Source organism: Corvus brachyrhynchos, unplaced genomic scaffold, assembly GCF_000691975.1.
Source record: "Corvus brachyrhynchos isolate BGI_N302 unplaced genomic scaffold, ASM69197v1 scaffold6, whole genome shotgun sequence".
Lineage (NCBI taxonomy): Eukaryota > Metazoa > Chordata > Aves > Passeriformes > Corvidae > Corvus > Corvus brachyrhynchos.
This window is the reverse complement of record NW_008238632.1, coordinates 4,310,423-4,323,471: the sequence shown is the minus strand read 5'-3', so window position 1 is coordinate 4,323,471 and position 13,049 is coordinate 4,310,423. Positions and strand designations below refer to the sequence as shown.

The following is a 13,049-nucleotide window of genomic DNA, read 5'->3' as shown; positions in this document are numbered from 1 at the left end:
AGTGACTACCATTATCTAATTGTATTGATTTTGGTTTAGGCAGGAAACTGAACCATTATTTTAATCCTTTCACAGTACTTTCCCCTGTAGACCATGCCACCACTTTAGCCTGCATCAAACTCGAGACTATTTGAACTCCCATCAGCACATACTGTTTTCCTCCTGATTTGTTAAAAGGACCAATGCAGTCGACCTGCCAGATTTCCCACAACCTCTTTCCCGTCCTTAGGTGCAGGGGAGGATTTTGCAGGGGGTGTTTCTCCAGTCTGGTGCAGCATTGGCTGCAGACAGAAATAACTGTTTCATAAGCCCTTTGGGTGACAGGCCGTCCTCTACTTACCACCATCTCTCTTAACAAGTCTTTCATTCCAGAGTAGCTGCATGCTTCACATGCAGCCATTCCAATAAATATCTCCATTTCTCTTCTTGTTCTGCTTCCTTTTCCTCAGCTAAGACAGCTAACAGAGTGATGGAGTCTACTTGGTTATTTAAGATGTGGGCTGGATGATCCCCCTTCTGATAGGCTGCTACCCATCCAACTGATATCATTTTGGCTCTTGCACTTTTCGGAATTTCTCCCCACTTCTCTTTCTGCCACACCAGCACCCTTTATACCTATGTGTGCCAGTGGCTAATAGCCAGTCTGGGTCTGGATTAGAGGCTTCAGGGGGGTGAGGTATGGAGCAGTGCACCATCCCACCTATGCAGGACTTGCCCTGCCCCTCTTCCTCCCCCCCCTTTAGTTGTTCTGAGACAGGACTCGTTTCCTCCGGTCTCTCACACTTACGTAAACCTCACGCAGAACTGTGGCTCTTGTGCTCATGTTGCCCTCCTTGTGGCACAATTCATGACTCTTGTGGAGACAATCAACGTACTATACTCACATGCCAGGCTGAATAGGCTGCTCATATGAAGCAGAAAAATTTCAGGGAGCCCAATATTTTATTTTCCTTTGTTTCCAAGGCAAAATGGCACAAATATTACCTTCCATTTCCTCTGTAGATGAACTCAAGGCATTGAATTCAAGGAAGAAAACAGGCACCAGCAATTGTTTTTACATTTCTTTGCACAGGAGCCTCCTGAGATTGCCAGCTTTGCAAAGATAGTGAGTACTGGTTAAACATGAAGTTAAGCAATGTATAGAACAGAGAAGTCCCTCGTTTGCTACATATCTTGTCTAGGGTCTGTAATGATTCTGTCTGTAATGATTATCTGTCTAGGGTCCAGTCATTACAGACCAAAGGAAACCTCGAATTTACAAGAAGACCTTGGAACCTGAAAATATAGAATAGCTCACTTATTACAGGCATCTGAAAGACTGCTGAGCAAATACACAGCAGCAGAAAAAAAGTAAGGCTGAAAACAAAATGCTGTCTTCCCACTTAAGGAGGTACTCCTTAAGTGTTTGTCCTCTGTCTCTGAAGCTTCACAGGACAAGAGAACAGCATGTGGCCCTATCAAGAGAAAAATTTTAAAGGACAAGTTGGGAAACGGATGGATATTCAAAAGAGAAATCAAATGGCTTTGTCAAAACACTGCAAATGGAAGCAAAGAGAAACTAAGAAAGTAAAGCCAATGAAAAGAATTGTATAATTCGCACTTCTACATGAGTCCAACCAAGAAATGTTATGGAAATGAAGAATGAACCCAGTGGAACTTTATTTTCCTACACTATGTGTTTTTGGTTTTGGCTGGGCTGCACAGTTCAGTCATTTCCTGGATGGCTAATGACAAAGAAAAAAAACCCCAACCCTTGTGACCCTGACACAATTTGTTTTAAGTACAGTTAAAGGTAAGCTTTCTGGCTATCTCCCAAGATATTTGTGGTTAACTGCAAGTATAAATACGTTGTTTGTGAACTTCTTTGACAGTTAGAGCTATTACATCTTGAAGAAAAGTGTTGTTAAAGGCAGACCACAGTTGGTACAAATTGGCATGGTACTGGCTTTAGGTGGGATTGAGAGCTAGCACAGCAATACACCAAAGATATTTGAAAAAGGCCAGTGACAGAAATCACAAGGGGTGGGAAATAAAAACCAGGGAAAACCCCTCTTGGAAAATAGACTTCAGGGGGCAACTGTACCACTACTCACTAATGTTCCCATCACCAGTCATCTCATCACAACAGATGAGGTTAAAATCTAGAAGAGAGATTTTTTGCATGGTTGAGTCAGTTATGGAAATAAAATTAAGTTGTAGTCTGGTCAAGTAGCGAGGTAACTAGGAAACTGCAGAACGCCTACACATTTTTCTTGGCGTAAGATCACAGATCAGCATAACTGATGATCTACAGAAGGGTGATCAGCTTTCCTTTTGACTCTACTAGTACAGAGAAACATGAAATAAGAAAGCATGCCTGGCATTCCCTCCTTTGTATCACAGGTTTTTAAACCCATAAAAGTGTAACAGAAAAAACAAGGTAATTCTAGTCAGTTTAGAGGCATAAACAAACATAGCCATTAATGCTACATGATATAAAATGTCTGTGGTAGAGTTTGTGATTTTCTAGGTAGCAATCTCTCTTTTAATATGTAACAAGATCAATTTTTGTTCTTCCTACTTCTATTAAACACAGGGTTAAACAACCAGAAATGCCTGTTTTATCTCTTCTTCCTTTTGTTCGGTACAAATTACAAGAAACATATTGATAAAACCATATACAGTTTACACAAAACACTAATTAACTATAGAAACTTGGAAACTTGATCTATGTCAAACAAATAGAAAAAAAGTAGGGATAAGCTAAACCACTGGTGAAATGTCTGACTTTTAAGCATGTCTCACATTACTCTAGGAGTGTAAATTACTCTCAATATATATCTCTTTTACACAGATAAAGGGATGGCAAGCCCAAGTAATTATTGATGAAAATTGGTAATGAACTTCTAAAATACCTAGGCAAGCAATTTTCGTCAGTGGATGCTTCCTAATCTCTTAGGCATTTGAATAGTATTGCAGGCTTACAAGAACTAAAAAGGGGCTAGGAAGCGCTGCCCACAGACTTTTTGTAGCGTAAGGCTTTACTGCATAGAAAATTAATCTGTTGATTTCGGATTTGATTCTCTAAAGAGTCATGTTAAAAAGAGCAACAATAGGTAAATAATAGCCATTATGTCCTTAGAAGAGGTTCATGTTTATTTCTTAACTCTCTTGTGAAATACAGGCTGGCAATTCAGTTTATTCAGAGCCCCTGAAGATACGCAATGCATATCACAACACTGGAGAGATGTGATTTGATGCATAGATTTTTCAAGTTTTGATTTGTTTGCAAGACTTGATTCGTTGTGAAGCCACAAAAAGAGATTGTTTACCCCCGGGCTGTTCTTCCTCTCCTTTGGAAGGTGGGAGGAAGCTGGTGGTCAGACTTCCCAGACGGTTTGTATGTAATAGTTTTTTAGGAAGTACTAAAAATGAAAAACTTTGCTTTGTTGCATTTTTTTTTTCACACATCATTGTTTGACCTGGGAGTGGAAACCTCTTTTCTCATCTGTTTTTCAGAACAAGTCATCTCAAGAGCTCCAGTAAGCAGGAAATACAGAAAAAAATGTGGTGAATTGCTCTTGAAAAGCTGCAGTTATTAGGCTTTAAAATGTTCCCCTAGTATTTGCATTATTGCCTAAACATGCCCTGTGTAAAACACTGAGCAATAAAAATAATTTAGATGTTAATGTAACTGACAAGTACTTAAGCATGACCATACTGTTACATTAGAAACCCAACAAAGATTTTATTCACATCCGCCCCATTTTTATGTGTGAAGGTTCCCTTGTGTCACTACTGGAAAACACTGAGAAGCTCCATGGAGAGCTAGGTGGGTGAGTCTCAAGGAAAGAAAGTTTGCATTTCAGATTATTTTCCTTTTTTCCTTTTTTTTTTCTGGAGTGAGGAAGCTGTTAATATGAGAAACGAGGGAACTCTTTAACTCTTTTCCTGCAGACACTCTGGTGTTTAATAACTTCCTTCTAACGAGAACCTCCATCATAGCAAAATTTCACTGTTTTCTTCCACATAAATAGCTCTTCAGATGACAAAATCTGCGTTAGATGTTTGCTGCTTTTGGGCCCTGTGCTCTTCCTACCTGTAATCCCTCCAAAGCAGAGCCTGCAGTGCCTAGCAGTCTCTCAAGCACTGGCCAGGCTTTGGCAAGTGGTAGCTGCAGTGTGGTGAGATCTCTGCTGCTGGTGAGCATCAGGTTTCAGGAAGGAGCTGACACCAGTGCAAAGTTGTGAGGTGCTGCTGTTTGTCTCTCAGTAGCCAGCACAAAAAATAACAATGAAAACAACCCTTTTAGGATTTCTCTGTAAGATGTAAAGTGGTAAACAATTGTTCCCTCTCACCACAGGAAAGTCACACTTGGAAGTGGAGCATATCTGTACGATGAACATGGCCATTCCGTGCTATGTTTGTTTAAGACACAAGTTGTTCTTGTATGAAACCCTTGGGAAAGCAACCCCTTGGGAAAGCAACTATCTCCAGGTACGCAACACATCTCTCGGGAACTGCTAATATGTAACTGCTGAGCAACACCTGAAGTGCAGGCAGTGGCTAACTGGGATTCTTCGTGTACTGGTGGCAAGAGAAACATTGCCTGAAAAGAAATGTTCAGAATTGCCAAGACAAAGTGAAGCTGAAATTCTCCAACATCTTGAAAAGTTTCAAGGTCAGGAGCATTGCAGGAGCGGAGGTGCACACAGACAACAGTATGGAGCTAGAACGGTGGCAGGAAAAAATCCCTGAATCCTGAGAGGTGTGAGACAGCCAAAGAGGGCGTGCTTTCATGCGAGTGAAGGAGTACACTTCTAGAGTGAAAAAGGCACTTAAATACTTTAAACACAGACAAATAGAGTGATGTTGCTCTCCTTTTGTACTTCTACTACCAACACAGTAGGAAAAGCATCTGTTACTAATAACAACTACTTCTAACTCCCCATCTCCTTTAGAAATACAAATGTAACATAAATCTCTGCACCCATAAAATGCATATTTGCAAACTTGTCTATGCACAGATTTTCTACTAGCTGTATTAGCTGACCCACTCTCCTCTACCATTGCCGGAAAACTGCAGTCTGCTACCCCAACATGAATCATGGCAGCTCCCAAAAAGCAGGCCAGCAAGTATAATAAGGGAAGGCTACCAGCTGGGTTTTTATTAAAGAAGTACCTGCAGTTTCACATATGCTTTCCCTTTTGTAACTTTGCGAAAGCATTCTGTATTTCTTCATGTATTGTGAAATTCCACATAAATGGTGAAATTAAATTCTAATGAAGCATCTCTGAATATATGAAATTATAAATGATAGATTGGTATGCTAACTGCTGTTAACTGACAGAAAGTGATCAGCTTTTGTGAAAGCACAACTTTAAAGATCTCATACAGCTCTCTAATAGTCCATAAAAAAAATTGCTTCTAGTGAATTTATTTTAAACTACTGTACAATGAATTTAATAAAAGAGAATTAAAGTTTGATCCTGAATTACAATAAAAGCAGTACTTTTAATGAAATGTTCACACATTTTTGTATTGCAACCTAAGCTTAGAACTAGACTGACATAAATGAGACTTCCATGTAAAAACTCATAAAATTATGGATTTTCAGCTGCTTTATAAGCTATGTAGAGACACTGAGCACCTCGTCATTGCAAGTGACATGCAGTGTTCCAGCAGAGCAAGGCCTGGTCCAAAGAATAGTTTTCTTTTGAAGAAGATATGTCAACCCCACATACCTTCTGTATGCTTTCTAGCATTACTAACAAAAAGCCTTTTTTCTACCTCAATTCTTCTGCCAGCTCTGAATACCCCATGGAATTAACAAGGACCAACCTGGACTTTTGCTTCTCTTGCCCATGTTGAAGTGGCTTACAGCCCGAATTCCCTCAGGTCATTATGGTGTAAAACATGCCACAGTCAGCACTTTCACTACTCCTGATGATGACATGTAGTGCAGAAAAAGTCTAAACTGAATCTCAAGATGCTGCTGGTACAATACACATTTAAAATTACTTGTACAATCAAGCTCCTATTGTAACATATCTTTCTTTTTTAACAAACCAAAAATTATTTCATCAGCACTCTGTATATTCTGTTCCCTTACACCTGTGAAAAACAAGAGAGTAATAAAATCATCTCTACCATTTTTGCCTTTCTCCGTAGACTTTTGCATGGTGATGGGGAAGCCTTTCAGGAAGAAAACATTCAGTAACACTGTTCACCCAGTTTGCAAAGACATGCACAGAGTAAAATCGTACTTACCACTCCCACAGGGAAAGCTAGAACAGCCATCATCCAGTCACGGAGGGAAATGAGTTTCTTCAGCTGCCTCTCTTGCTCTTGACTGTCATTCCCTCTAGTGAGAAGACTGGACAGGTCAGTCAAGACGCAAATCCCGAAGAAGACGGCCTGGATAACCTGCATGGAAGGGGAACACACTCTTGAACAGATCCTGATCTTTCTGTGTTCCTCCCCCCATTTCTTCTTCTCTTCAATAGAGAAGACTAGCCCTTTGGCAGAGAGCGTGTCAGACACAGGCACTCATGAAGGATATTGCCACAGAACTGACACGAGGAGTGGGAATACATCAGTCCCTTAAATATGGGTAGAGTTTATTCACATAAAAGCCACGTGTGCTTCAAAGTCTTGCATGCACCTTGCTCCTCATCTATCGGGGGAATCACTGTGAGTGGTAGGACTATGCCAGAGGTGGAACTTTCCACCCTCACCCCAGAGCATGATATGTGCCACCTGCTGGGGACTGAACTGCAGCCACCCCTTCCTGTGTCGCTCCATACAACTCATCCCCAAAGCATTTGCCTCTGAGGCGGAAAAAGTGAGGAATGCTCCCTGTGAGATAAAAGGAAAGAAAAAGAAATGAGTGTTTCTTTCCCTTGTGACAGGAGGTCTGTCTTGGAGATTCTGCCTGCCCCAGACACTCCACCTTACAGTGCAGGAAGTGCTTGAGACTTCCTGACAGAAGCACATGGCCCTGGCTTCAGCAAATCTATCTCTACTTCATCTCAGGTAGTGAATGATAGAACAAGAAAGCTGCAGGAGTTACTCACTTTCTTTTCCTAATGGCAGAGTGTCATTTACCTAACTTTTCCTTTTTTGCATTTACGTATTTGTGTGGATTATCTGTTATATTAAATTGTTAGTTTAATCACCTGAACTCACTGATTTGGTTTAAACTTGACTTGATCTTAGTTTGATCACTGCGTTTTTCCTCCCTTAATTAGCTTAGTAAAATTGTAATAGGTTAGCTTAGGAATGCTCTTGCCTGAGGACTTACACATCCTTTCTAGTACAGTTCAGAGAAGTGCATGCAGCTTGTTTACTCCCCAAGCTGGAAGCCCGGGTCACAAACCCACACACATCAGGTAATCTCAGGTAAAAAATTAACAAAACATGGGCTTGGTTCCCAAATTACACAGTAATTCGTCGAAAAACATAAACATATGCTTAAAATTCATACAGTATGTTTTTCAAAGCAAGCATGGAGTCCTAGTTTAGAAGTCTTACTGTAAACCTAAATTTTCCACTGACTAGGAGTCTCTGACTAAGCAGAAGAACATCCATAAGAAATAAGAATAGCACATACCCAGATTCTGCAAAATACAATTTATTATCTGCATACATCTTTGCAGAATTTGTACTATAATAAGGCAGACAGGCAGGCAGGAAGGAAGGATGGAAGGAAAGAAATACCAAACAGATGTTGGCTACTAGGAAGAAATCCAGAGATGTGTAATGATTGGATGGATTAAAGTACATTTCCTTCCTCAACAATCCTTATATGACCCAAACACTTGTAAATTCTGGCTGTAAAGCTGTAAATGACAAACATTCAAATGGCCCCTGGATGTGCTTGCAATTCTGCTGCCATTGCTTTCCCCTCTCCAGGCTGTAGCTACATAGAATTTGCTTGATAAATAGATGAAGCAACATTACAAAACATTCCCTGAAGCTGTGAGATGTGACAGACTATTAGTGCTAGAGCTGTATACTGCGCTAGAAAAAGGTATTGCTATTTCAAATGACTGCTTGGAAAAGTGAAAATCTTCTACATAATTTTTGAAAAGCCTTTTAAATGTAAGTTGGGGCTTTTTGGAGCTACTAAGAACTCCTAATGCACTTTTTCATATTATTTGTTTGAAACAAGCACTTAGCAGAAAAAAATCTTCCCATACTCAGCCCTGCTTTCCACCAAACAGATGGCCTATTTGGAGAGCTGAAATAGAGGAACTAATTATGCATTTACTTGACTTATGAGGAGATATGATACCATCTACTATTCACTCAAGAGTGTGAATGCCAAACAAGACAGAACTGGGGGAAAAAGTATACCTAACAGTAATGAGATCAATCTGGGTGTTAAAAAGTTTAGGCTGAGTACCAGGAAATATTTCCTAACAGTGAGCTCTGTCAGACCATGAAATAGTTTCTCAGAGGAAGTGGTGGAAGCCTCATGGCTTGAGTCACTCAAACCGATATTGGACAAAACACTCAATAATGTACTGCAGGGAATAGTATTATGCTGGCAGGGCTTGGAAGAGTGACTAATGGATTGTTTGCAGCTCTAACTATGATTCCCTGAAATGGTCCCTCTCCAAAGAAACACAGACTCAAACAATCACACGCCCACTTTCCAAGGGAATTGAGATTGCATATCCACTAATCAATCACAAACCGAACAACTTCTCTCCCTATTATCCTGTTACGAACACAGAGCTTCAAGAGAAAATATAATGGTATCACTGGGAATAAGTGAAAACTCCTAAAGGGAAATACCCAAAGATTTCAAAGGGTCGGTATGAAGCAGACTATTCTACAAAAAGATTAACAAATAAAAATCCATACAGGAAAGAGAAAATTACATCTTTTTTGAGAACATTCAGAGCCAATGAAAAAGTTGTGCAGTGTTCAGGGAGGAACAGCTACAGCTTATTCATACAAATAATGTACATACATTCACTCAATTCATTCTACTTCCTTTCCTTTCTAGAATGCACAAGAAAACTCTTCTGACACCTATCAACATTTAGGATTAGAGTGAGGACCTCCAGAGCTGCATGAGTCTCAGCAGCATTACAGTAATAAACAGAATCAGTAATGATTTACATCCTTTTTGGGCCTGGCATAGGAAAAGCATAGCATGCAGGTACTGGTGGTTTTTTGTATGAAATGAATTTTCAAAGTCCATGCTCCTCGGTGTGACTGCTGTCTAACAGATGTGAAAAAAATCACAGCAAGGAAGCAGAAGCTCCCTCTAAACAATGTTCTCCAAGGTGCCCTGGTGTTACCTCAGATTTAGGATCACATTTTCAAAAGAGAGACCTTATTTCGAAAATCTGCAGGTGATCAATCTGTACATGAGACATCCTCACATTGTTAAACAAACAGCTGACTTTTTTTTCTCTTGGAAATGTAAGCAAGAACAGCATTTCAGAGGACATACTTTCCAGTTTTGCCTCTAACTAGAGCTTGAAGTAAAATAGTGATTTAGAAAATGACAAATTTGACAGAAAACAGACACACCTTCCCTATACCATGTAAGAGTATAGATAGATAGTACAGATAGTACAGATAGAATCAGAAACTTCTAACCAGAGTATGCAATCCCAAGAAAATAACTGAACAGGTATAAAGCACTTATTGCTAACCCCCTTTTCTCCTAGAAGCCTAAAGGGGCCACTGTCACTAGAGTTGATACCACAGTACCTTTAACTGTGATAATGTAATAACAAGTAATAACAATGGCCATCTAAAGGATATCAGCACACAAAACTCAGAGCAGAGAAAACACGTTAAGTTGCTGCATAAACAGGACGAAACCAAGCAGCCCAGAAACCTTCTCAAACAGTGAGATGTATTGAATTACATATCACAAAAGATTGTTCCTATGAACGATTAGAATAAACTAGTTGTACGTGTCTGTCTACTACAAGAAGATAAGGACTTGCTTCTGTAGGACAGTTTTTGCACAAGGTGTTCATTTCAGGACTGCAGCTAACAGCCTCCTCATACTCCCCCTAATTTGACTTCTTAGAGTCAAACAGAAAACCTATTTCCTCATAAACCTATTTCCAGGGCATGAAGACTCCCTTCTCCCCCATGCCATGGAGCTCCATGGTGTAGACAAGATCTCTGCACAACGGATGTTATGAAAATTCTGTTACTAGTCTTACCAAGACAGAAAACCCCCCATTAAATTCACCAAATCTAGATTTCATTCTCTTTCAAGTTCGCTCTCATCATCAGAAGCCGTCCTCAGAGCTCAGGGCAGACGAACTGGAAAAGTCTCTGCAAGCACTACTACTACTCAAGGGTATTTTTTCCTCTGCCTACCTGTGATTATGAAAAGTCACTGTCCTCAAGTTATCATTTTCAAAATTAACAGCACTTACTTCATGTAGCCCTCTTATGAAATAAGGCATCACTCTAGGCTGGCAAATAGACAGCACTGCCAGAATAAAACATGGGAGTAACACTCACAAAATCCACAAGAAATAACAAAAAAGCACTAAGTAACCAAACATAACCCATATTATAGGATGACTAATTCACAGAAGGGGATCAGGGAGGCCTCACTGATCCTTGGGGGCTGGGAGTGGCAGGGGGAAGTCAGGGCCCATCCCATCCCCAGCCAGAAGCAGGGCAACCAGTGGCACAGGGCCAGTCCCAGCTGCAGGGCATCACCTCCCTGGGGATGGGCCATCAGCTTGCAGGTGGGGAGCAGACATAACCTGACCCATCAAACCACTCAGGCTTAAGACACATGTTGTATTTCCATAAGAAGATGGAAGTTTAGCTCTACCAGCATGCAAAATCAAGTTGCTGAAGGTTGTAATTTCTCTCGTATTTCAGATTTTACAATGTCATATACAGAACATGGTCTGATTTTCCTCTTCAAACAATGGAAAATTATTTATAACTTTGGAGTATCTATTACTGCTCACTGTCATCTTAGCTTTAATTTCTCCAGCCTCTAGACATCATTATTTGCTGTACAAATGAACTATGCTTCAGCAGTTAAGACTGTTTCAAGTGTTGTTGTGTATTGGGCTGTTTGCAGGCATGTGTGGACAGCCTGCATCCTGTAACAACAGCTCAGTTATCTGTAGTTGCAACATACAGAGCAAGTCCAGGTTAGGTGGAGAATAACAAGGTATTTGTAATAGAAAATGCTTCGAATGAAGTCATGGGTCATAGCTGCTTAATAAATATATTACTGTTCTTGATCTCATGGAACGACTGATTCTTCCTGTCCATTGCCATTCCACCATTACTCACAAGCACACTGATTTATTCTTGTCACTTTTCCTTGCCTCACTGTATCTTTATTAGTTATAATAGCAAGCAGAAGCTGGACAACACATAACCAAGTACTAAATCTTAGTATCAAAGAAGCTACAGACTTCAGATAAGAAAAAGGCAAATCTTTGTGTTTACAGACGAATGACAGAGAGGCATAAAGAAATAATGAAAGAAGCAGCAGCCTTTTAAGTACAAAAAATACAGTGTAATACATCTACCCACTAAACCTACAATTAATTAAGGTGCAAGCACCATGAAAAGCACTGTGTGCTACCCGGAATCATTATTTCTGTGCAAGGAAAAGGGAAAAAGACTCGTATCTCAAAGGTCGGGGTAAAAAAGAAGCATCACCCCAGAAGACTCATTGACAGCAAGCTGAAGCAAGCGGGCAAAGCTCGTGTTGCATCTTCTTCCACACCAGCTGCACTGCTGTGGTTGTTTTAGGTTGCTTTGTTTCTTAAGCAGTTTTCAACACCATACGCCACTTCAACACAGAAAAGGAACACAGCCCCTGGTCCATCAAAAGCCAATAGCCTCAGAAAACAAATACATCACAGAGAGAAGAAAAGTAACAGACAAGGCAACGAAAACAGAATAAGCCAAAGGAATAGTTAATGCAAATGCCTTCTATTTCACTTTGAATTGTTACTGGTTAGGAATCCTGAAATACGTATTTCTTCTACTCCTCCTGTCTCTTTTACTTACACCAATTAGAATTAAAAACTACACTAGTAAAACATGACACTTATTTCTATCGGAACAGACAACTGGATAAAGGCACAGCCTTATAAATGTCCAGCACTGCCTTTACCCAAGCTAATGACTCATGTCTCCCTTTACAGCCTTCAGTGGGGGGACGGCTCTTCTACTCAGGATGTTGCACATGAAGACTAGTCCTTAGTAGGAAATCCACCTTCATTGTCATGGTTTAGTCATATGATACAAATCTACTTACAAAACATGCCTAATCCCTTACCAAATGATGTAAATTCAGGGACTCCTTTAAATATAATCCTTTACTTTCTACATAACCTCCTGTGGTCTCTTTCTTTGAAGCCCACCAGTACTATCCAAATATAACCAAGGATGGGGTTTTAAACCACTGAGATTTTACAGATATACAAAAGAATAAAATCTACTATGAAATTAATATGCATGAAAGAAAAAATTGTTTGACTCTTGCGTCTAGTTTTTATATGTACTACACTGTTTAATTCGTAGTGCTTAAGCACCTATTATGGAGCTGTGGAATGGGGACCAAGCTGTGTAAGGTAACAAGATCTTGTGTTTCCATGAGGAGAGATGCCTTTTAAAATACAGCCTGTTGGAATAAAAAATGTGTTTTAATCTGGACAGGCAAAAAAGCAACTCAACAGGCTCTTCCTTTCTGTCTTCATCTTCCCTCCACTTAACCCAGGAAAATCCCTTATTGTTGGGGTTTTAGTTTAGTCTTAGGTTTTCCTGTTAAAGGAATTTTCTCCCATATGCATGTTGCTAGGGGACAAATAGCTGTACTTAAGAAAGACAAAAAGGGGAGTGGGGCGGGCCTGGCTACTCTTTTGTCTACACCTGGGTGTGGGGTCAGTTCGCTCTGAGCGTCCGGAGAGAGAAGCTGCAGAGAAAGGAGCTGCTGCTTCCTTCTTTTTGGCCGTTCTTTCTTCCTGCTGGAAACAACGCCGGGACCCCAAAAGCCGCTTTCCCTGCCCTGCTGGAGACCGGACTGTGGCTGCCCTGCCCCGCT

The 13,049-nt window shown here is 40.3% G+C and overlaps 1 protein-coding gene across 1 annotated transcript in view; it reads right to left on the bottom strand.

The window, feature by feature from the left end:
- The window catches only part of AIG1 (androgen induced 1), a 124,493-nt gene that overhangs the window by 80,709 nt on the left and 30,735 nt on the right, over positions 1-13,049 (bottom strand). Inside the window, exon 2 of the mRNA XM_008635989.2 lies at positions 6,251-6,406. Within this exon, the coding sequence (XP_008634211.1) occupies positions 6,251-6,406 (156 nt within the window). The remainder of the gene's footprint in view (positions 1-6,250; positions 6,407-13,049) is intronic.